The sequence below is a fragment of the Budorcas taxicolor genome, chromosome 24, assembly GCF_023091745.1.
Source record: "Budorcas taxicolor isolate Tak-1 chromosome 24, Takin1.1, whole genome shotgun sequence".
In the NCBI taxonomy this organism is placed as follows: Eukaryota; Metazoa; Chordata; class Mammalia; order Artiodactyla; family Bovidae; genus Budorcas; species Budorcas taxicolor.
Window position 1 is genome coordinate 19,001,712 of NC_068933.1, and position 25,701 is coordinate 19,027,412.

Consider the following 25,701-nt stretch of genomic DNA (forward strand, 5'->3'; position numbering starts at 1 on the left):
TCCTGCATTGCAGGCAGATTCTTTACCATCTGAGCCACCAGGGAAGGACAGAAGGACCACTTTGTACTGCGTGGATTTTCTGTCCGTGCAGTAACTTCATGAAAACAGTGTCACCTAAACCTGTGCAAAAACTCCTTGCTTAGTCCAGATTCTGAGAGATTTATGTTTGGTTTGGCTGTGTTGGGTAATTGATTGACTTACCGTGAAAGGAATCCTGGAGAATGAGCAGGGAAGGGACAGACGGAGAATAGGAATAAGAGCCCAGGTGGCCTAGGAATCGCTCCTAACCTGTAGGAAGTCCAAGGAGACGTACAGGACGGAAGCTGGAGACCCCCACTCCCCCAATGAGTGTGGGGTGCTAGAGGGGTCCCGAGAACCCTTGATGCAGTGTTGACATGCGTGTCCTTCAGAAAAGAAGTATTCCATGAGTCTTTATGCCAAGTAAATGCTTCCCCAGGAGCCCCGGCCAGTTCACTCAATGCGGAGCCCTTCGTGTGAGACATGGCTTTATGGACCAGCTGCTCCCCACAGCTGCAGGCTGACGTCACCACCTGGGGCCAGGCCTGCCCTGCAACCCCGCTCCCCTGGGGGCTTTCTTCCACTTTCCCCTTCCTTCCTCCTGTCCTCTTTCACCTCACCCACAGAGGCCAACAAAGTTAAACACTATTTAAGCTTTTTTTTTTTTTGAAGAGGAAACACCCTGTTCAGCCACCAATGTGAGAAGATTCCCACCTATTTTATTTTCAAGTTTAATATTCAGACTGACAGTCACTTGATGACAAGCAGATGTGTTGAAATCCAGCAGGTGTTACTGTTAACTTCCCCACAGAAGCTCTTCTAGTTTTTGGTCCACATAGACATTTTATCTCAGATACAAGCATTCAGATGAGCTACAGTTTTTGTTTTGTTTTCTTTTGTATTTTGCTGATATGTGAAATCGCAAGGGAATTAAGTCAAAAGGTTGTGTGAAATCAAGAGTTCTCTGACTAGAAAAGCTATTCTTGATGCCTTTGTTGACAGCTTGCAGTATAATTTTCCATCTCCTACTTCCATGTGAAGAACCTGGAATTCACACAAGGAGGCTTGTGGCCCTATAATTCGATTTGTATGATTTTGGAAAGGCAGCAGAAATGAATATTGGATTGGCCAAAAAGTTTGTGTTGGTTTTTCCATAAAATCTTACCAAAAACCCAAATGAGTTTTTTGGCCAACTCAGCTTTTAGTTCTTTGGCTGACATTTGTCTCCCTGAATCACTTCTTTGTCCTTTTTTAATTAGTGATGTGAGGAGGGTGTTCTGTAGTAATCAGCATGACCATTATCTTTTAGTAAATTCTTTTAAAGAAAAAAACCACTTCCCAAATTTAGTCCCAAGGCGTGATTGTCAGTGAGTGATGTCTACAGTCTATACAGTCTGATCTCCATCTACCTTTTTGACTCTTCTCTCCAACTTTTCTGCCTCGTGAATGTTCTAGCTCCCAAGGGGCACTGTGCAGCCTCTCATCATTGCTCATGTGGAATACCGTTTTCACCCTTAATATCAGTTAGTAGTTCTCACTTTGTTTTTGCTAGTCCTGCTTCCTTTCCCCTTCAGTAAATATTTGTGGGCTTACTTGAATTTTAAGGGTTCTCTTTAGCAGACAGTATGGCTGTCATTGAAAGGCTCCCTAGTGGCCCAGTGGTAAAGAACCCACCTGCCAATGCAGGAGATGCAAGAGACATGGGTTCGATCTCTGAGTCGGGAAGATTCCCAGGAGGAGGAAGTGACAACCCACTCCCCTCTTCTTGCCTGGAAAATTCCATGGACAGAGGAACCTGGTGAGCTTCAGACCATGGGGTCGCAAAGGGTCAGACGGGACTGAGAACACACACATGCTTGTCATTATTTCAGTATGGCTTATTTTACCTCTGGAGGAATACTGATGTGGGACAAGGGCTGGAATTTCTACTGCCATGTGGCATAGTCCCAAGAAAACAAGTCTATATCATTGTTCAAAATTCATCCCAGGAGCCAGCCAATTTCCCTTTACTTAGGTAGAATAATCATTGATGTAAACCTCCTTTTCTCTGTGAAATAATCTTTTCCCTTCCACCACTCCAGAAATGCATATTCCTTACCAAAATAGAGGTAAGGGTTACTTTATAACAGACCTATCAGTACCCGTTTTGTATGAGTCTGTGGGCACTCTGGGATGTGGAGTACTTCTTATGGGTACAGTAGTGGTACGGTAGCACACCTTTCCCCGTATCTAGTAGGTAAAGGAAGGATGGAAAAGTCCAAACTTCCCGCGAAATGATTTTTTTAACTTTTTATCGGAGTGGAGTTGACTTATAATGTTGTGTTAGTTTCTGCTGTAAAGCAAAGTGTATCAGTTATACAAATATCCATGCTTTTTTTAGATTCATTGCCCATACAAGTCACTGTATTGAGTAGAGTTCCCATGCTAAACAGCAGGTTCTCACCAGTTACCTATTTTATATATAGTAGTGTATATATGTTAATCCCAATCTCCAAATGTATCTCCTTTCCTCCAAGTAACCAAAAATTTGTTTTCTATATCTATGACTCTGCTTCTAGTTTGTAAATATTTGTACCCCTCCTGTTGTTTTTTTTTTAGATTCCACATATAAGTGATATTACATGATATTTATCTTTCTGTGTCTGACTTCACTCAGTATGACAAGGTCTGGGTCCATCCATGTTGCTGCAAATGGTTTTGTTCTTTTTAACTGCTGAGTAATATTCCATTGTATATATGTACCACAGCTTCCTTATCCACTCCTCTGTCAGAGGATACTTGGGCTGCTTCTATGTGTTGGATACTATAAATAGTGCTTCAGTGAACACTGGGGTGCATGCATCTTTTTGAATTATGGTTTTCCCTGGGTATATTCTGGGTCATATGGTAGTGATATTTTTAGGGTTTCTTTGTTTTCTTTTTTAAGAAATTTCCATATTGTTCTGTGTGGTGGTTGTACCATTTTACATTCTCACCAACAGTGTAGGAGGTTCCCTTTTCTCCACACCCTCTCTAGCATTTACTGTCTGCAGATTTTTTTGATGATGGCCATTCTGACTGGTGTGAGGTGATACCTCATGGAAAACTAAGAGCATGGCATCTGGTCCCGTTACCATCACTTCATGGCAAATAGATGGGGAAACAATGGAAACAGGAAGAGACTTTATTTTGGGGGACTCCAAAATCACTGCAGATGGTGACTGCAGCCATGAAATTAAAAGACGCTTGCTCCTTGGAAAAAAAGCTATGACCAACCTAGACAGCATATTAAAAAGCAGAGCCATTACTTTTCCAACAAAGGTCCATCTAGTCAAAGCTATGGTTTTTCCAGTAGTCATATATGGATGTGAGAGTTGGACTATGAAGAAAGCTTGAGTGCCAAAAAATGGATGCTTTTGAACTGTGGTGTTAGACAAGACTTTTGAGAGTCCTTGGACTGCAAAGAGATCCAACCAGTCCATCCTAAATGAAATCAGTCCTGGGTGTTCATTGGAAGGACTGATGTTGAAGCTGAATCTCCAGTAGTTTGGCCACCTGATGCAAAGAGCTGACTCATTTGAAAAGACCCTGATGCTGGGAAAGACTGAAGGCAGGAGAAGGGGATGACAGAGGATGAGATGGTTGGATGGCATCACCCACTCAATGGACATGGGTTTGAGTAAACCCCGGGAGTTGGTGATGGACAGGGAAGCCTGGCGTGCTGCAGTCCATGGGGTCGCAGAGAGTCAGACATGACTGAGCGACTGAACGGAACTGAATAATTAGTGATCTTGAGCATCTTTTCATGTATTTGCTGGCCATCTGTATGTTTTCTTTGGAGAAATGTCTATTTGACTCTTCTGCCTGTTTTGATTGGGTTCATTTGATATTGAACTGCATGAGCTCTTTGTGTATTTTGGAGATTAAGGCCCTATTAGTTGCTTTGTTTGCAAGTGTTTTCTCCCATTTCTTTCAGGATTTATTATAGCATGTGTGGGTATTTATTCATGTGCAAGTTCTGCAAGGTATTGTTAATAATTCTGTTCTGGGCAGTGGTAGTGAAAGGTTAGGATGGTCTGATTTTAAATTACGTCTATCAGATTTCTTTGCCTTTTTAAAATGTTAACCTTTCAATTTATTCACATTGTAGTGTGGCTTTTCAATGTGTTTTTCCTAAAGTTTTTATGCTCTGGTGATTTGTGTTCCATATAATCTTTTATTTTTCTTACTGTATTTTTGAAGTAATGAGCCTAAATTGGCTCCAATCAGGTACAAGCTTAAAGTCTGTTTCTTCTTTGTGGTCTTACCTTCTCTGTTTCTTCTCTGTCTCAGCTGCCTCCCCTATGGGTGACCTGCCTTAGACACCTCAGCCAATCAGAGCCTCTTCTCCGTGAGGCCCATGCACTGATTGGTCACCACAAGTAAGGGTGCTCTTCACTTGGGAACCTGGCTCTGCCCAAGGACTTCTCTTACTGCTGATAGACAGTTGGCCTTTTGCTGCCAGAGCCCATTTCCTCTCCTTCCCTTTTACCCTTCACTTCTGTACTGTTATGGTTGAGAGTCTGGTCCCGAGAGAACTGAGTACTCCTTTCCGAGTCATCACAGCTGTGTGTGAATGTTACGAATGTAGGCCATTTAGCAGGCTGAGTGTCATCTTCCCTTGCCTTTTTCCATCTCTTTTCAGTCACTGTTTCAACCACCTGTGAGAAGTTAGAAAAAGCCAGGAATGAGTTGCAAATAGCTTATGAAGGATTTGTCCAGAAGTTAAACCAGCAGCACCAGACTGATCTAACAGAGCTGGAGAATCGGCTTAAAGAATTTTACACTGGGGAATGTGAAAAGCTTCAGAGCATCTACATAGAAGAAGCAGAGAAATACAAAACTCAATTGCAGGAGCAGGTTTGTACTTTTAGAATTAGAACCTGAGCATGTGCTTGGACATTGCTGTTAATTTGAATTCTAACTGTTGTCTGATGAGGGTCTTCCTATGATGCCCTTCTCTTTGTTGGAAGTCCCTTGATGAATTTCATTATAATTTAAATAAATGAAACAATTTTTAAAGTAAATTTTTACAATCAAAGCAATGTATGTATGTTGAGTGAAAGATTGAAAGAAAAAAGATAAAATTTAAACCCTTTAAATTTTTTTTTAATTGAAATATGGCTGTATAAGATTATATAAGTTACAGGATTACAGTATAGTTATTCACAATTTTTAAAGGTTGAAAGTGAAAGTTAGTCACTTAGTCATGTGTGACCCCATGGACTGTAGCCCACCAGGCTCATCCATGGGATTCTTCAGACAATAATACTGGAGTGGGTTGCCATTTCCTTCTCCAGGGGATCTTCCCAACAACCCAGGGATCAAAAGTAGATCTCCCATATTGTGGACAGACTCTTTACTAACTGAGCCACCAGGGAAGGCACTATATAAGTTACAGAATTACAATACAGTGATTCACAAGTTTTAAAGCTTATACTCCAGTTATAGTAGTGTTAGTCGCTAAATTGTGTCTGACTTTTTGGGACCCCACAGACTGTAGCCCGCCAGGCTCCTCTATCCATGGGATTCTCCAGTCAAGAATACTGCAGTGGATGGCCATTCCCTTCTCCAGACGATCCTCCTGACCCAGGGCTCAAACCCAGATCTCCTGTATTGCAGTCAGATTCTTTACCACATGAGCTATAAGGAAGTCCATGCTCCTGTTACAGTTATTATAAAATACTGGCTATACAGAAAGAGTCACAGAAATAGACAACAAACTTACAGTTACCAAGAGGGGTGGGGGAAGGAGGGTTGGATGAATTGGAAGATTGGGATTCACAATTTTTAAAGATTATAACTGTATTTATAGTTATTATAAAGTAGTGACTGCGTTCCACATGTTGTATAATATATCCTTGTAGCTTATCTTATACCTAATAGTTTTTCCCTCTTACTCCCCTGCTCCTATATTACCTCTCTCCCTTCCCTCTCCCCACTGGTTACCACTAGTTTGTTTTCCATATCTGTGGTCTGTTTCTTTTTTGTTAAAGTCCCTAGTTTACTGTAATTTTTAGGTTCCACATATAAGTGATATTATATAGTATTTGTCTTTGATTTATTTCACTTAGCATAACACCTTCCAAGGCCATCCATGTTGCTGCAAATGAAAAATGTCCTTCTTTTTTCAATGCCTCCATGGTATTGCATGGTTTGTGCATATATATACACACAGAGATGTACATATACATACACACGTATATATACACACACCCCACATCTTCTTGGTCTATTCTGATGGACATTTTGGTTGCTCTCATGTCTTGGCATTTATAAATAATGCTGCTATGAACATTGGGGTGCATGTATCTTTTCAAATTAATGTTTTTGGAGGTGTTTTTCAGATGTATTTTAAAAAATAAAACATCCCTTTATCCTACTACATAGAAATAATCCCTTTGTAAGCATTCTGTTACTGCTACAACATTGGTTTGCATTTCTTCTTTTCGTGTTTAATAACCTGTGTTTTTCACTTCATCGTACATCCTAAACCTCTCTTTAATTTCCTTGCTCCCTTTTCATATCAAGCTTTCATTTCAGCTGTACATGTGCCTGGTAGCCCTTTAGACTTGAATGCAAGCTAATGTGTCACACCTCCTAATGCTGCCGCCTATTATTCATTCACCTTAGGACTTGATTTTATTGGTAAACTTGTTTTGGTTTTTTGTTACAGTTTGACAACTTAAATGCTACCCACGAAACCTCTAAGTTGAAAATCGAAGCAAGCCACTCCGAGAAAATAGAATTGCTAAAGAAGTCCTATGAAAATTCCCTTTCAGGCAAGAATGCTTTTTCTCTATTAAAATAGAATAAGAGCTCATGGAACAGCGTGGTGTGTTTCCACACAGAAATGATTCATAACTTCCCCTCCAGAGAATGCCCTGTGGTGTTCAGTTTTGGAGAGTTTCTTGGTTTCTTTTTGCATTGTTTATTGGGAGTGGTACATGTCCTTTCCCCTAAGGAGGCAGATAAGAGTTTTTTTTGTTGTTGTTGTTTTTATAAATGCCAGTCTTTTAGGAAAGAGTGAACTTTTAAGGAACCTTACGGCCTTTTTGGTAGTAGCTGTGCTTGACCACTTCAGATCCTAGGAAGGATCTGTGAGTTTACATCCTGCCCACAGTGAAGGGCCCATACCAGGCACTTCTGTACACCAGGACTGTTGGGAAAGGTACACAGCACTTGCTGGATAAAAAAATCATTTATTTCATCATTATTAGAAGAGGCAAAGTAAAAGGAAAAGAATACATACTGAGGAAACCAGAATTGAAAGAGACACGTGTACCCCAATGTTCATCGCAGCACTGTTTATGATAGCCAGGACGTGGAGGCAACCTAGATGTCCATCAGCAGATGAATGGATAAGAAAGCTGTGGTACATATACACAATGGAATGTTACTTAGCCATTAAAAGAATACATTTGAATCAGTTCTAGGGAGGTGGATGAAACTGGAGCCTATTATACAAAGAGTGAAGTAAGCCAGAAAGAAAAACACCAATACAGTATACTAACGCATATATATGGAATTTAGAAAGATGGTAATGATGACCCTACATTCAAGACAGCGAAAGAGACACAAATGTATACAACAGTCTTTTGGACTCTGTGGAAGAAGGCGAGGGTGGGATATCTGAGAGAATAGCATTGAAACATGTATTTATCATATGTTAAACAGATCGCCAGTCCAGGTTCGATGCATGAGACAGGGTGCTCAGGGCTGGTGCACTGGGATGACCCAGAGGGATGGGATGGGGAGGGAGGTGGGAGGGGGGTTCAGGTTGCGGAACACATGTACACCCGTGGCTGATTCATGTCAATGTATGGCAAAACCAATACAATATTATAAAGTAATTAGTCTCCAATTAAAATAAAAAAAAGAAATTATCAAAACTGAAAATAAAAAGGAAAAGAATAAGAAGCCATTTTTTTTTTTACAGAACATAAGTGCCCATGTAGCTAAAGCTCTTGCACTGAACCTGTTGTATCTACAGAGAAACATCTGGACGTGTGGTGGGAACTGGCCCTGCGAGCTTTGTCAGGGCCTTCTCACCAGAAAAACAGATGTGTTGTGTGAGGTCAGCGATGAGAACATGTGGAATGACTGGCCCAGGGTAGATGTTAGTGAACACTGGGTTTCTTCCTTTCTGTTGGAGATGGGTTTACTCTGAGGCTTCTGTTTGCTTCAGGAAGAGCAACTAGAACAGAGCACAGAGACTCAGCCCAGGAACCTGAAGGCATGCTCTACGTTCCCTGAGGTCTTTTGGCCTCTCTGAGCCTCTATGTTCTCATCCATGAAAGGGGAATTAGCTGCCCTACTCACCTCACGGGCTAATTTGAGACCAAGTAGCTTAATTTATACAAAAGTACCATACAGATGTAAAGTAACATAGGTAGAATGCCTCATAGTCAACTCTTCTATCCACGTGCTTTAATGAATGTAGACGAATGCAGTGATCTCATAGGGTGGTATTGACTCAAAAATCACTTCTTTCCAGAAATCAAGAAAAGCCATGAAATGGAAAAGAAATCCCTCGAGGATCTGCTTTACGAGAAGCAGGAATCACTAGAGGTAGGTAATCTCAGTCTCTAACGCCCACACTCCCGGTCATCAGTCTCGAGGCTTGTGTGGTTTTGGTATGTTTCTCTGCACATCTGCCACGTTTCTGGTGCCAGCTTGTTTACTCATGTTCATTTCATTGTCTGTGTTTCAGAAACAAATCAGTGATCTGAAGAGTGAAAATGATGCTTTAAATGAAAAGTTGAAATCAGAAGAGCAGAAAAGAATATCAAGAGAGAAAGCAAATTTAGTAAGTCGTGTATGCTCTCCCATCACTATTGAATTTTCCTTCTGTTCAACTGTCTCTTAGAGTCAATTAAGTATTCAGCAGCTAGAGAAATAGTATGGGTTTGGAGTCCTTTTCATAGCCTGCAGTATGCTTTTTCAACTGTATACTGTAGCTTCTTTGGTTACTAGTGGGTTTTGTTTTTTTTTTTATTCTAAAAACTGACATAACAGATGAAATCCAATATATTGCTAGTCATCTACGCTAATGGGCTTCCCTGGTGGCTCAGACGGTAAAGTGTCTGCCCACAATGCGGGAGACCTGGGTTCAATCCCTGGGTCAGGAAGATCCCCTGAAGAAGAAAATGGCAACCCACTCCAGTACTCTTGCCTGGAAAATTCCATGGACAGAGGAGTCTTATAAACTACAGTCCACGGGGTCGCAAAGAGTCGGGCACGACTGAGCGACGTCACTTCACTTCTTCTATGCTAATACCTTCAGGAAGATAGGAGAAGCCTCAATTAGGGTCAGAGTGTTTTATGTGAAGACTTCACTTTAAAAAAAAAATTAACTCGCTATATTGGGATATACTTTATATACCACAACAGTCATTCTTTAAAAAAAAAAAAAAAAGGCAGATCAGCAGTTCACAAGTTGTGCCTTGGTCACCAGGATCTAATTCCACTTTCATCACCCCCCTCCCCTCCCCCCCCCCCCCCCCCCCCGGCCAAAGAAACCCTGCAGCTATTAACTCATCCTTCCCCACACCCCCCCCCCAATAAAAAAATAAAACCAAACGCAAACTCCCCAGCCCTCCCGGCTCACCAGTCTCCTTTCCATCTCTATGGAAGTGCCTGCTCTGGACATTTCACGGAAATGGAACCATGCTGCACGTGGCTTTCTGTGTCTGGCCTCTTTCCCTCCGCTTTTGTTTTCAGTGTTCGTGCACAGTGTAACAGGTACAGACATTTCATTCCTTTTTCTGGCGGAACAGTATTTCACTGTGTGGCTAATCCTCACTTTTGAAAAACATGAATTTCTCTGGTAAACTTAACTTTCTCTTCCAACTTGTATCCTTACTTCTCTGCATCCTCCCAACTTTTTTGGGGTCCCTCAGTGAGCTCTGTGAAGCGGTCCCCACGGGCACTTTCCCTGATTCCCCCTAAGGGTTGCCCCAGAGCATTAACTACTGTCCAGAGGAAAGTGCTGATGATTGACACACCATCACCACTGACTGCTTGTCTGAGGAATTCCCTCATTTCACATCTGATCAAAGGACTGTGCGCTGTTAACTTGTATCATAGGTTAACTTGTATTCAAGGTTCACTTGAATTTCCATAATTAAGGCCAAGGAGTCAGGGAATGCACCATGGTGGTGTTCTCTCACAGTCTGTTCTTCCCTTACATAGGATTTATCTTGGATAGAATTTTCACAATGTATGCATCCTATGCCATGTAGGTGCTGGGATGTCACTCACTGACAGGGCATTATTTTGCCCTAGGACAGCCAGGTCAACACATGCCTACCATGGCAAACATCCGAAAGACTCAGGACGTGATTGCCATTTCTGTTGTTTGCCAGAGAGCCCTATAAACACACTGCCCGCGTATTTCCCACTGACTTAGGTTACAGCGAACGATCATTCACTGTTCTCCCTCCAAACATACTCTGCAGCCAGAATTCTGTTTTGTATTGTAAGCTACGGCTTTCCTCTTACTTCCATAAAATATTTGATGCTACCAATATTTTTTTAACATATTAAGTTACTCATGAGTGAGTGAGAATGTTTTCAAATGTGGAATGCGTCATATCGTTTTTAAGACCAAAGACTTTGAGATGGAAGCCATCTTATCTTAACCCTTCTTTTTAGCTCTTTCTTTGAACCTGTGAAAGAAGGTCAGTGTCTCTTGCCACTTGTTTAATTTCTAAATCTAATCAAAGATGTCTTTGTATGAAGAACGTGAGCCATGCAGTCATGTTCAATTGATCAGTCAGAGCCATATCCTGCTGTGTCTTTTCCAGAAAAACCCTCAGATCATGTATCTGGAGCAAGAGTTAGAAAGCCTGAAAGCTGTGTTGGAGATCAAGAATGAGAAGCTGCGCCAGCAGGACGTCAAGTTAATGAAGATGGAGAAACTGGTAAGTTTAATGCAGAGCCTTACGGAGCGTGGTAACACCTGAGGCCTCTGAGCTAGATCCATGGGGTGGTCTTCGTGTCTAGAGATGTTTGAAAACATAGGAAAGGTAAAAGAGATTACATTTTCTTTTCTATGTTAGCTTAAGGCTTATTCATTGCTGCCTTCTGCAACAGTTTTTTGTTCCCCGCCCCCCGCTCCCCCCATCCCAAGGAACATGCAAAAAAGGAGCAGTCAGTGTTTAGAAAAATAACAACAAAGGTCATTCATATCCATGGCCTGGGGATAGCCACCTGCATAAAAACAATGTTTAAATAATGTAAAAGTGGTTATTTAATATACCACCAGCTCAAGGGCCGGAGAAGGCAATGGCACCCCACTCCAGTGCTCTTGCCTTGAAAATCCCATGGGCAGAGGAGCCTGGTAAGCTGCAGTCCATGGGGTTGCTAAGAGTCGGACACAACTGAGCAACTTCACTTTCAGTTTTCACTTTCATGCATTGGAGAAGGAAATGGCAACCCGCTCCAGTGTTCTTGCCTGGAGAATCCCAGGGAAGGGGGAGCCTGGTGGGCTGCCGTCTATGGGGTCGCACAGAGTCAGACACGACTGAAGTGACTTAGCAGCAGCAGCAGCAGCTCAAGGGCTTTCTTATGCTCAAATCAGTTGTGTCCTTAATCCCCTCAGAGCAATTCAATCTTGCTAAATATCTCAATTCTTCATCTTGCTTCATGGGAATTACACTGTGATAAAAGAACTGCACGTTTATACAGTTAACCTGGTTGGACAAGTAGGCAGTGCTATGAAAAACAGGAATAAAGTTTAGTTTGTGCCCACCAGGACAGACAACTGACGTCAGCGTGTGGGGAGTCCATCCAGGGCTTCATGGGAGGTTGTCCCTTCTCCCCCTAACTGTAGGTGACTCAGTGTTGAGTAGGTGCCTCAGTCAAACCCAAACCAGCCCTGGACAAGAGGGAGCATGGAAGGCGCTCGTTACTCATTGTTTTGTTTGTTTGTTTTTGCTGTTTGGTTTTCTTCTAGAGACTATTACCTTTCAAGGGAGGTAAGAGCTAACCCCCATGTGGATACATGGATGCTCTGAATTACCAGGAAAGTTTGCTTTTGTAAAGGAAGGAAAGAGCTCATGGTCTCTAATGGCCCCAACCTGGTATATACCAGCTTCTGCCAGACGGACAGACCTCCCTGATCTATCAGGTCCCGTGCCTGCCCACGTGGCCGCCAGCACTGACTCAGATAATCCTGTTAATAGCTCGTTGTCCCATATGCTGCCACTCACACATCAAAACTTTTCAAGCCCTCATGTGCAGTAAGATCAGACTCCGCTGTAAATTACTCGTCCGTCTTCATTTTCGTTGATCCACAAGTATTTCTGTCCCTTGCCGTGGTCAGCTTGGCATGGTGTATATGCAGAAGGAGGGGTTGATATGATGACAGATAAGCCCCGTTACCTTGTTTATTTGTAACCTCCATGCCTTTGTCAAAAATAAGACACGTAGAAAGCAAAGAGGCTTTCTCCATTAAAAAAAAAAAAACAAAAAACTATCCCTGCTGATCATTAGCTCTGAGAACTGGTTCCCAGGGCTAGTTTCCTCTCCAGTAAAATGAGGAATTGAAGAGATACTATTTTAAGGCCAATCACTACCCAGTATTTAATCTCAGATTTTCCCACCTTGTGTTTTTATCTTGTATTCCTTTATACTTCCTGGAAATTCCAAGGCTCCCTCTATTTTACATGTTAGTCACATTTGGGGGATATTTCACCTGGTTGGCTTGTCCTAAGTTTTTTCTGGATAATAAGATGGTGGTGGTGGGAATGTAAATTGGTACAGTCACTATGGAGAACAGTATGGAGGTTCCTTAAAAAACTGAAACTGCAGTTTCAGTTTTTTATGACCTAGCAATCCCACTCCTGGGCATATGCCCTGAGAAAAACCACAATGCAAAAAGACTATTTACAACAGCAACCTAAATATCCATCAACAGATGAATGGATAAAGAAGATGTGGTACGTACATACAATGGAATAGTACCTCTGCCATACAAAGGAATGAAATTGGGTCATTTGTAGAGATGGGAATGGACCTAGAGTCTGTCACACAGAGTGAAGTAGGTCAAAAAGAGAAAAAGAAAGATGGTGTATTAATGCATATATGTAGAATCTAAAAAAATGGTAACAAACTTACGTGCAGGGCAGGAATAGAGACACAGACGTAGAGAATCGACCTGTGGGCCCAGGAGGGGAGGGGAGGATGCACTGAGAGGGTACACTGACATACACTGACATACACACGCTACTGTGTGTGAAACAGATTGCTCACGGGAAAGCTGCATAGCATAGGGAGCTCAGCTCGGTGCCCAGCGATGACCCAGAGAGCTGGAAATCTGAGGAAGGCTCAAGAGGAAGGGGATATACGTACAGATAGCTGCTTCACATTGTTGTACAGCAGAAGTGAACAACACTGTAAAGCAATTATACTCCAATTAAAAAAAAAAAAACAAAAAACACCAGCACTGCAGAGTTGAAATGAGAGTAGCTTCGTCACAGGCAGCAGTGACAAGGACTTAGCACGAAGCTGGACGGAGCTGTGATGTCTCCTCCAAGAGGGTAATGAAGTCTTACCTTCGGAAAGTGAGCAGGAGAGTGTATTCAGCTCTTCATCATTAGCTGATTCAGTGTCTTCTGGGCTTTTCTCCTTTAATCTCGCAGATCAGTTTGCTTGCCTGTTGTCCTTCCCAGGCTAAACTTTCAAGGAAAATAAACATGTCTTTAGTTCAGCTAAGGAGGGGTGCCTTTTGTCATGCACTTCTTTGTTTTGAGGCTCCACAGAGCTCTGTGGATTGCACCCTGTGGCCACTCAGAGGGACATGCTGACAAGTCACCAGGAAACCATGATTAAGGGCGTGTTAAACACTGCCACGAACTGAGTTTTCATCGAATGTGGGATTTTTTTCTTTTTTTTCCCCCCAAATTGACCATAAGAATCTGTAGGGTCTTTGATAAATGTTGGCTGCCTGGCCAACAGTTTCACCGTGAAACTGAAAGAGGCACAGCCTCCAAGGGCAGGGCACCAGTTCTTGGGAATTCTAAAACAGCGTGACCTTGAACAAATCAGTAACCCCTGGGGGGGGGTGTGTTTTCACATGCCCTGGCATACGTTTGAAAAGTAATATCCGTGTGCTCTGTTTTGCTGCAGTAGATTCGCTTTTGCAGTGCATCAGTGTAGAGACGTTCAACACATGATTCAGCTTTGCTGAATTAAGAGTAGCCATTGACCTATATATGTTACCGTGTGTAAAACAGCTAATGGGAAGCAGGGAGCTCAGCTCAGTGCTCTGCGATGACCTAGAGGAGTGGGATAGGAGATCCAGGGGGAGGGGATATCTGTATACATACAGCTGATTGGCTTCGTTGTATAGCAAGACACTAATACAACATCGTAAAGCAATTATACTCCAATAATAAATTTTTTAAATAAAATAAAAATACTGTTAACCTTGAAAAGAATAAAAAAAAAAAAAACTTTCCTAAATTAAATCTCTGTAGTCTACACTGGTGTCAGGAAGGTACCTCACGGAATCAGGGGCCTTATGTAATTTTTAATGTATGAATGTTGACACTCTCGTTTATGCCAAGGTGGACAATAACACAGCGCTGGTAGATAAACTGAAGCGATTCCAGCAGGAGAATGAAGAACTAAAAGCTCGGATGGACAAGCACATGGCAATTTCAAGGTAACAACGCCACTGTCCTGTTTGCCCTGAGCTCCTTCCTGCCTCAGACATGAACACTGAGTGTTACTTTCTTAGCACGGTCCACTTCTGTCCCTCCTGGACTGAAGCGAGTGGTTAAAGAGGTTCTGATTTCTGCCTGGGAAATGACTGCAGCCCATGGCGCCTTCACTTACCCAAGGGGCCTGGACCAAAGGCTGAGTCCTCAGCGGGCATGCCTTCCCTTCCCAGGGAAACCTGGATGATGGAAGTGGAGAATGCCCTCAGAGAAGGATCATCACAATAGCAAACAAACCCCAAGCAGGAAACAGCCCCCGCCCGGGCCCCCACCACCTATGAGGGTCCTGAGACACACAGCCTGCCTGTGGGTGCGTTATTAGGTCTACTATGAAACTGCCTCAACGTATAGCTTTTCCTTTGGCTCCAGCTCACACTTCCCTGTTCCTCTGCCAGCCCAGCCTGTGTACAGCAATTGCTTTCATTCCAGAGATCATCTGGGGGCTCTCAAATTTAAACCAGTAAGAATTTTGTTTCAGCTTCTTAAAAAAAAAAAAAAGACTCACATGATTTCTGGCTCCTTTCTGTCTGCCAGGCAACTTTCCACGGAGCAAGCGGTCCTGCAGGAATCACTGGAGAAGGAGTCCAAGGTCAACAAGCGCCTCTCCATGGAGAACGAGGAGCTGCTCTGGAAGCTCCACAATGGGAACCTGTGCAGCCCCAAGAGGTCCCCCACGTCCCCCGCTGCCCCCTTTCAGTCGCCTCGGAACTCCGGCTCCTTCCCCAGCCCCAGTGTCTCTTACCCAGAAGACCTTCCTGGGAGCCAGAGAGAGACAGACAGCATCTCTGCAGGACTGACCCCGCCCGCAACTGCGCACCACCCGCCCTAGAAGTGGGAAGCCATGGCCCGAACCGGCTCCTCCCACGTGAGGCCGGACTCCAGAGGAAGGTGTCCGACCCGGTCCAAAGATGCTATGGGAACGGATCTACACGGACACTGTCGCACAAAGCACTTACAGAGCGGGAAAAACCTTGGTCATTGCCTTTTTCACCTATGGGTAAAGGGGAAAACTCTCAGGGGCCTGTTAAGATAAAGATTTATATAACCTTTGTAACCTTATATAACCTTTGTAATTTATATAACCTTCACCAGACACCTTCTCGTGATTTTTCTTTTGGTCTGACTGGGGCTGTGTGGATGGAGCAGATGGACCCGAGTGTCGTGTGTTGGACACTGCTTCCCTTGGTGTGTGTTGAGCTGAGCACCTCTGGAGACGTGTTCGTCAAGCAGTCGTCAGTGTAGACATCTCTGCAGAAGCCATAGAAGGAAGAGCAATAGTTGCTGGAGTTAGGATTCTTTACTACCGGCCAGCTCGGCCCTCTGCCCTGGTGGGGAAGAGGGGGCCACAGCAACAGCTCTGACTTGCCCGGGTCTGTACCTTCTCTGCATCCCTTTGAGTAACTTGTTGGCAGCTTTTCAGTGTTCAGCTGTGTCAGTCGAAACTAGCTAATTTTTTTTTTAACTTACCCATGTGAACGTGAAATACTACAATCCATTTTCTCAGGCTATGAGCAAATGCAGAACCCTAAGGAGTCGGACACGACTGAGCAACTGAACTGAACTGAATTTTGCTTGAAAAGAAAAAATCTGGATAGAGAAAGAGCAGTACCCATGGATTGCTCTCTGCCTTATATTTAGCTTGATCTGAGCTATTCTCAGTGATTTCAACTGGCTTCTTCTCTTCCATCCCCATCTCCTCCCTCCCCCATCCAGAGCCACAAAAGCAAACCTTCCACCTCCTTCCTACTTTTCTCTGGGACAAAGTATGCTTTGCCAAAGCCAGCTCATCTTCAAGGTGCTGACCACTTTTCCAAATAAACCAGGGCCTGGTTCCAAAGTACAAATTTGGGGACATCCTAGAGAGATTGAAAAACAAAACAGGGTCAATAGCTGACAGAACTGGGAAAGACAGGATTCGGTACTTATGGATGACTAGAAGCACCTTGCTAATAGTGCAGGCTGGGGAGATAATGCTAAATTTTCACTTACCTTTGAGGAATCTCCTGTCCTGGGGAAGACAGCAGAATGGCCAGCCAGTGAGAGGAAAATGTGGCTTGTCCAGCTCTTCTCCAAGTTGCTTTTCAGTCTCTCTTCAAAACATCACTTATTACCTCCCCCAGTTCTAATACGTTGGGGGAAGTAGAAGGAAAAACTGTGGCTTTTTTCTCTCTCCCTGCATGTGTCAAGCTTGTGCTGTCAGTATTTACCAATCAGCACAGCTGACATTCAATGCCTTTACAAATAACCCCTATAGTAAGAACAGGTTCAGGCCACTAGAGGTGGATCTTTGAATTGTCACTTACACATACACTACAAAGCAGTGCTCAGATTTCTCCAAGCCAGGCTTCAACAGTACGTGAACCATGAACTTCCAGATGTCCAAGCTGGATTTAGAAAAAGCAGAGGAATCAGAGATCAAATTGCCAACAACTGTTAGATCATCGAAAAAGCAAGAGGGTTCCAGAAAAACATCTAATGCTTCATTGACTACACTAAAGCCTTCAACTGTGTGGATCACAACAAACTATGGAAAATTCTTAAAGAGATGGGAGTACCTGACTACCTTACCTGCCTCCTAAGAAATCTATATGCAGGTCAAGAAGCAACAGTTAGAAGTGGACATAGAACAACAGACTGGTTCCAAATTGAGAAAGAAGTATGTCAAGGCTGTATATTGTCACCCTGCTTATTTAACTTCTATGCAGAGTATATCATGTGAAATGCCAGGCTGGATGAAGCACAAGCTGGAATCAAGATTGCCAGGAGAAATATCAATAACCTCAGATATGCAGATGACACCACCCTTACGGCAGAAAGCAAAGAACTAAGCCTCTTGATGAACATGAAAGAGAGTGAAAAAGTTGGCTTAAACCTCAACATTCAAAAAAATCATGGCATCTGGCCCCTTACTTCATGGCAAATAGATGGGGAAACAATGGAAACAGTGACTTTATTTTGGGGAGCTCCAAAATCACTTCACATGGTGACTGCAACCATGAAATTAAAAGATGCTTGCTCCTTGGAAGGAAAGCTATGACCAACCTAGACAGCATATTAAAAAGCAGAGCCATTACTTTGCCTACAAAGGTCAGTCTAGTCAAAGCTATGGTTTTTCCAGTAGTAGATATATGGATGTGAGAGTTGTACCATAAAGAAAGCTGAGTGCCAAAGAATTGATGCTTTTGAACTGTGGTGTTGGAGAAGACTCTTGAAAGCCCCCTGGAGTGCAAGGAGATCCAACCAGTCAATCCTAAAGGAAATCAGTCCTGAATATTCATTGGAATATTCAGGTGCTGAAGCTCCAATACTTTGGCCACCTGAGCCAAAGAACTGACTCATGTGAAAAGACCCTGATGCTGGGAAAGATTGAAGGCAGGAGGAGAAGGGGATGACAGAGGATGAGATGGTGAGATGGCATTACCGACTCTATGGACATGAGTCTGAGCAAGAGATAGGCAGGGAAGCCTAGCGTGCTGCAGTCCATGGGGTCGCAAAGAGTCAGACACAACTGAGCAACTGAACTGACCAAGTGGACTGATATTCATGCTGCACTGTTTGTTTTGTTTTACTAGTGATTGTGTCTAAAGTCTTTTATCTCTGATGCTTGACTATGTATGTAACCTTTCATGTTCATTTCTGATAAATGGGAACGTAGGTTCACTGCCACCTCCTGGAATCTCTCTCTGCTCACTTTCCAGCTGTCCTCAGCATCATTAGCCAAAGTGGGGTTTGCCATCCATTCCCCGCACGTGGTAAATGTTGCGCTGTTCCCTGCGTCCTCCATGCCATTTAGGTTCTGGAGTAATCATTCTGACACAGTTAACACAAAACATCTTCAGAGAATGGGAGATGATGAGAGAGGAAGCAAAACAGAACTTTAACATTATCTTGAAAACAATGTTACCACTTAGGATGCAAAATGTTGGCACATCATAAAAATAGGAGTGTGGAAACAACCATAGTTGTGCTCAGTTTGGAGTGATGGAAAATATTTTACTTAAATAAATAATGCTGGAATATTCAATATAAGGGTTGCATCCTCTGACATAGTTCACTCTCCAAAGTGTTATCTAGTTTGAACCATAGGAATTGTCTCCTCTTAACCTATTTCCTAGGAATTTCCATGGCAACCACAAAATTGGACATGAGCTGAAATTTAGCTCCCAGAGCTAGACCTCAAGATTTTCTAAATTCAAAGCTATGGGTATTTGAGACATAATCAACTTTTACTGGTTTTAATAATAATTTCTGCTGTATAAGAAAATTGGAACAGCTACAGTCTACATATTTTGAAGATGGTAAAAATAAGCCTAAACAAAGTGGAATCTTCCTTAACCTGTGCATCTATTTTATATTGAACGTTAAGGATTTAAAAACACATGCTGGGCTTCCTTGATGGTCCAGTAGTTAAGAATCCACCTTGCAATGCAAGGGACACTGTTTGGATACCTGTTTGGGGAAGATCCCACGTGCCGCAGAGCAGCTAAGCCTGTGCACCACAACTGCTGAGCCAGGGCTCTAGAGCCTGTGAGCTGCAACTACTGAAGCCCACGTGCCCAGAGCCTGTGCTCTGCAGTGAGAGAGGGAAACCAGCGCAACGAGAAGTCAGTGCAGTGCAATGAACAACAGCCCCTGCTCCCCACAACTAGAGAAGGCCCACGTGCAGCAATGAAGACCCAGTACAACCTATATAAACAATCTTTAAAACAAACAAAAAAAATGCTGTTCTTACTAAATGTCTAATCTAGAACTAGTCATTCTGAGTGCAGCAGTTTAAAAAAAAAGTTTAATATTTTTTGATACTTTATATCATACAATAGTTCATGTATAGTTGAACTATATATATAAAATCACTACATTTTTAGACTCTCATAGTGTGGTTATGATACCAAAGGGAATATTAGGTATTAACTCAAACATTGCTGCCAATGAGTGCTTCTGGATGTACTTCAAACCGACTAAAAACAACGAGCACTTAGCCCTTTTTTTTTTTTTTTCACTTTTTACAAAAACTTGCTCCTTTAATATAAAATGATTATATAAAGTTGTTTACATATATGCCTTCTGAGTAGAAACACTAGAAATGCATATACGTAGGTCAGCAGTCAGAATACATGCTTTCTGCTAGGAGAGTTAACACTTCTAAAATTAGACCAATGACTTCCTTTTAGTTTGGAGGTCTGGGTCTGACTCACAAGGCAGGGCCTGGGGTTTGGCCCTGGCAAAGACAAAGAACCCCGGAGCTGGCTGTGCACCCCAGTGGGCTTTCCATCAGTTCATTTATACTTCATCTTCCAAGTCAGGAAGACTCCACAGTGGTGGCTACTGTGGTCTGTCCTTGGAGATTCTGAGCAGTGCAAATGTAATAACCTGCGTCAATGGTCTCAAAGTCTTCAATGCTCAGGACACTCTGGGAGATCCTTGTGGTATGCCCAAGTCCTCTGTGGATCAGCCGCCAGGAGTCCTGAATCGTCACGGGCCTTTCATCCTGTTGAACAACACCCACTGGGACTGGAGCACAAACCACACGCTGCTCTCAACAGCTCCCATTCCTCTGACACGGCTGAGTATCCCTTTCAAAGCGCAAAACACATGCTCCTACAGGACTATTTGGTATGCACAGCTCACGGGAGCTCTGACACTGTCTAGTCAGTTTAGGCTGCATTTTTTTTTCAAGCAGGGTCTTGAATTTCATTATGCCGTTTGGCTCTCTCTTCCTGCCCTTTCTCTTCAAGTTTCTACTTAATATAAATTTTACTTTTGGAACTTCAAGAATGTGGGGCTGGTATTAGGCATAAAGATACAGATAAATTTTTCCACTGCTCTGCTGTTGACACTGCTCACGTTCACCCATTGGTGCAGAGGTTCTTATTCACAGAACTTAGAAGCCCGAAGCACTCACCTTGTAAATGAATATAAGCTCTCAACTGTTCAGATTTGGGGGAGGGAGACATGATTAGTCAAATGTGCCCTAGGACTGCAGTGGGCGGAAAGCTGTGCCCGGGATGGATAATATTATAGCCGAGGTGACTTCACTCCCTATTTCTAGAAAGTGAGATGGTCACTTCTGAGATGCTTCCTCCAACTTCAGTGATAAGTAGTATCTTCTGAATTAGTTTAACATAATCGTAATATTTAGAGTGCTACTGAATTAATACCCTTTCTGCTAATAATTAGCAACGTACCCTTTCTGCTAATAATTAGCAATGTAAAGAAACCAAAAAACCTCTCATGCAAGCTATTCATGTTTTCGAAATGGGACAACACTTTAGAAACAAGTACCTGGCACTGAAAAAGCACCATCCTCCAGGGAGAGTTATTTTCCACCAATTGCAGCCCTTCGACCAGAAGCATACTGGCTGCCAAGTACATCTTAGGATGCCAGATCCAGATCTCTTCTGGCATCAAGGGGATTGTTCCATATTGGTAGCAAGGCTGTCTATTTTAGTGACCAGAACAGGCCCACGGCTGCATGTGCTGGAGCTGGGTTTATGGCAAGTCTATTTTAAGATAATCTCGGCCTCACGGCACCTTTTCCAAGGCCTGGGTTTACATGCCAACTTGGTGGGTGTCTGCTCAGAGTTCTTTGCCCCGGGGACCAACTTTTACATGGAAAAGGCTAAAGGACTCCAGAAGGAAGGTAGATTGGCCTCCAACTAACCCAAAGTTAAGACTGCAAATTGAGGTTGGGATTGAAGAAAGGAGGGCCCTTCCTTTCCTGTTCATGCCCCTGTCCCCTTCCTTCGGGTTCATGAAGAAAAGAGGGTATATTGACTAAATTACCTAATGGAACTCAGTCACTTTTTCCTGTTCTTTCAAATAAAAAAGCCATTTATTGGCTTGGCCAAAAAGTTCCTTTGGGTTTTTCTGTAACAGGGAAAAACCTGAATGAACTTTTTGGGCAACCCAATATAAACATAATTGAAACATTTTAGCAGCAAACCAGCAAGTTCTGGCCCTACCAGGGCTCCACGCATTTCTCACATCTTAATTGACGGTCCTCATCACTAACTGAGGGTGAACAAGGAACTAAAAACTACAGCAGCTGGCTGAGGCCGGGCCATGCTTACCTTCTGCCCTGGGTAGGTCCACCTGAATTCCACCTCCACATCTGGCTCCCCCAGGACTGTGCAAAGGACACTCAGATCATCCCCGCCCTTCACCTTGTTCGAGGATGCCGAGATGGTCGTTGATGGAGGGCCCCTGGGAACTGGAAGTGAGCAGAGGACAGCAATGTGAGATGACATCCATGGGCAAGGGTGGCAGACACAAACTGACAGACGTGTTCTCTTCTCTGGGCAGATATGGGACATCCCTGCCTTTCTTCAGCTACCCAACTATAGAATCCGACCTGCTCTGTCCACTACTTGGGGTTTTATGATGCCTCTTCTCTGTCTACTTTGGTGGTCCAAAATGGGGTGGACATCCAGAGTCCCCCAGACATTCCACTTGTAAGGAGACAAGCCCAGAAGATCTGCGAGGAGCTTGTGTGAATGAAAAGGTGGAGAGAGAAGAAGGGGGTTGGGAGCAGAACAAGGGGAAGGAAGAGAAGGCGGTCTGGAGGGAGGACCACCGACGAGGAAGACAGACAGACAGGCGTATGGCTCGGCAGCCTCAGGAGGAAGAGGAGCAAGTCAGAATCCACCAACGGGAGAGATGCTTGCAGGAAGAGCGTGCAGGATCTCGCCTTCATGGCATTGCAGAGACAACGTTCTTCATCAGGCTCAGTCCACTCAAGTAATTTCAAGGGCAGCATGGATCCAGGAACATGCTGGGAGAGGAGGCTAAGGCAGGGAACCAGCCAGACATGGTCTCCGAGCCCCGGGGCCTCCATTCCAGCAGAGGAGGTGCACCCTCAACAGGCCACTGTGTGGTGGGTTTAGAACCTGAGCTGTGGGAAGAACAGAAGGAGAGGCCCAGAGTGCCACGGAAGTGCAAGATGGTCTGCGAAGCATGAAAGGTTTATTTAGGGATGAAGGCCTGCAGGGAAAAAGGGAGGGACCAGCAGACAGGCCCCGAGGAGAGTAGAGGGGAACTCTGGGGAGGGCAGAGGCCAGCCCTGCAAGACCTTTCAAGCCATATGGAAGATTTTGACTTTGGTTCTAGGAAAAGGTCATTAGTTCAGAGGTTCATTAGTTCAGTGGTTCATTTAGCCCACAGAATGGTTTTAATTCAACCAATAATCAGTTACTGGGTGGAAGATGGAGAAAGCATGGGCATGGAAGAGATCAATTGGAAAGGTACTTATGTTAGACCAAGGAAGAAATGATGACAGTTGAACTCTTTTTGCAATAGGATGGACAGCAGAATGCAAGGGCTTTGATGGAATGAGTCAAAACGACTGGGAGGAGCTGGGAGTGTTTCGGGTTCCCGTACCCCGGAACTGCAGCGCCATCACTGGAATGAGGTCAACTGAAGAACCAGGCCTGGGAGGAAGGCCCGGAGCTCAGGAAAGGGTCTGTGAGGCAGCTCAGTGCAGATGTTAGAGAGACAGTTGGGTACACAAAGCTGGCGATCCAGGCCACATCCATTCCCCTGGGAGTGACTGGTACACAAATATGCAGCAGCGTGTGTCTATGGCCGAGACCACCCAGAAGGAGCAGGAAGACAGACCAGGAAAGTGCCTGGGGGGAACTACAACATTTAAAAGCTAGCAGAGGCAGCTCATTCTATGAGGCCACCATCACCCTGGTACCAAAACTAGACAAAGATATTACAAAAGAGGAAAAATAGAGGCTGGTATTACTGGTGAACATAGACATACAAATCCTCAACAAAATACATGCAAGCCAAATCCAACAACACATTAAAAGGATCATACACTATGATCAAGTGGGATTTATCCCAGGGATTCAAGGATTCCTCAATGAATGCAAATTAATGTGATACATCATATTAACAAACTAACTAAAAACCATATGATCATCTCAATAGATGCAGAAAAAGCTTTTGACAAAATTCAATGCCCATTTATGATAAAAAAAAAAAAAAACTGTCCAGAAAGTGGGCACAGGTAATTATTATATTACCTCAACATAATAAAGGCCATATATGACAAACCCACAACTAACATCATTCTCAGTGGTGAGAAACTGAAAGCATTTCCAATAAGGTCAGGAACAAGGCAAGGGTGTTTACTCTCACCACTATTCAGCATAGATTTGGAAGTCCTAGCCACAGCAGAGAAGAAAAAGAAATGAAACAAATCTAAACTGAAAGGAAGAGGAAGTAAAACTATCACTGTTTGCTGATGACAAGATACTAAACAACAAGACCCTAAAGATACTACCAGAAAACTACTAGAGCCCATCAATGAGTTTGGTAAATTTGTAGAATTATAAAAATACACAGAAATCTGTTGCTTTCCCATATACTAACAATGAGAGATCAGAAAGAGAAATTAAGGAAACAATCCCATTTACCATCACATCAAAAAGAATAAAATACCTAGGAATAAACTTACCTAAGGAGGCAAAAGACCTGTATTCAGAAAACTATAAGATGCTGAAAAGTGTGAAAGTGAAAGTGTTAGTAGCTCAGTCATGTCCAATTCTTTGTGAGCCTATGGACTGTAGCCCGCCAGGCTCTTCTGAACTTGGGATTCTCCAGGCAAGAATACTGGAGTGAGCTGCCATGGCCTTCTCCAGGGGATCTTCCTGACCCAGGGATTGAACCCAAGTCTCCTGCATTGCAGGCAGATTCTTTACCATCTGAGCCATCAGGGAAGCCCCATAAGATGCTGATGAAAGAAATAAAAAATGACACATACAGAAGGAGAGATATACCATGTCATTGTCAAAATGACTGTACTATCCAAAGCAATCTATGGATATAAATGCAATTTCTATCAAATTAACAAAGGCATTTTTCATAAAATTAGAACAAAAACTTTAAAATTTGTATGGAAACACAAAAGACCCTGAATAGCCAAAGCAATTTTGAGGAGGGAAAATGGAACTGGAAGAATCAGCCTCCCTGACACTTCAGACTTTACTTACAAAGTCACAGTAATCAAAATAATATGATTCTGACACAAAAACAGAAATATAGATCAATGGAATAGGACAGAAAGTCCAGAGATAAACCCAAGCACCTATGGTCACCTGATCCATGACAAAGGAGGCAAGACTATACAATGGAGAAGAGACTGTCTCTTCAATAAGTAGTGAGGGAAAACTGGGTTGCTACATGTAAAATAATGAAATTAGAACACCTCCTAACATCATACACAAAAATAAACTCAAAATGCATTAAAGACATAAATGTAAGTCTGGATACTATAAAACTCTTAGAGGAAAACACAGGCAGAACACTCTCTGACATAAATTACAGCAAGATCTTTTTTGATCCACCTCCTAGAGTAACAAAAATAAAAACAAATATAAATAAATAGGGCCTAATTAAACCTTAAAACTTTAGCAAAGGAAGCCACAAACACAATGAAAAAAAAAAAAAACCACAAAATGGGACAAAGTATTTGCAAAGTGATTGACAAAGGATTAATCTCCAAAACATACAATCTGCTCATGCAACACCTTATTAAAATAACACAGAACCCAATAAAAAATGGGAAGAAGATCTGAATAAGCATGTCTCCAAGAAGACATATAGACGGCCAAAAAGCACATGAAAAGATGTCCAACATCACTGTTTACTAGAGAAACCCAAATCAAAAGTACAATGAGGTATCACTTCACACCGAAAGTACAATGAGGTATCACTTCACACCAGTCAGAATGGCCATCATCAAAAAATCTACAAACAAGAAATGCTGGAGAGGCTGTGGAGAAGGAACCCTCCTATCCTGCTGATGGGAATGTAAACTGTTACAACCATTATGGAGAACAGTAGGGATATTTCTTTAAAAAACTAAGTATAGAACTACCAAATGATACAGCAATCCTACTTCTGGGCACATATCCAGAGAAAACCATAATTC

At 43.0% G+C, this 25,701-nt stretch overlaps 2 protein-coding genes across 4 annotated transcripts in view; one reads left to right on the forward strand and one right to left on the reverse strand.

Moving 5' to 3' along the window:
* Positions 1-18,426, forward strand: part of MTUS1 (microtubule associated scaffold protein 1) — a 157,839-nt gene extending 139,413 nt beyond the window's left edge. For both annotated transcript variants that reach the window (XM_052661294.1, XM_052661295.1), the window contains 7 exons: positions 4,682-4,896; positions 6,713-6,818; positions 8,534-8,607; positions 8,750-8,845; positions 10,845-10,961; positions 14,610-14,707; positions 15,297-18,426. In XM_052661294.1, coding sequence (XP_052517254.1) covers positions 4,682-4,896; positions 6,713-6,818; positions 8,534-8,607; positions 8,750-8,845; positions 10,845-10,961; positions 14,610-14,707; positions 15,297-15,591 — 1,001 coding nt within the window. In that variant the 3' untranslated portion in view covers positions 15,592-18,426. The remainder of the gene's footprint in view (positions 1-4,681; positions 4,897-6,712; positions 6,819-8,533; positions 8,608-8,749; positions 8,846-10,844; positions 10,962-14,609; positions 14,708-15,296) is intronic.
* A 1,210-nt stretch (positions 18,427-19,636) lies between these two features.
* PDGFRL (platelet derived growth factor receptor like) overlaps positions 19,637-25,701 on the reverse strand; it is an 81,174-nt gene continuing 75,109 nt past the window's right edge. For both annotated transcript variants that reach the window (XM_052661481.1, XM_052661480.1), the window contains exons 5-6: positions 21,833-21,972; positions 19,637-20,250 (exon numbers count right to left, since the gene is read on the reverse strand). In XM_052661481.1, the coding sequence (XP_052517441.1) occupies positions 20,062-20,250; positions 21,833-21,972 (329 nt within the window). In that variant the 3' untranslated portion in view covers positions 19,637-20,061. The remainder of the gene's footprint in view (positions 20,251-21,832; positions 21,973-25,701) is intronic.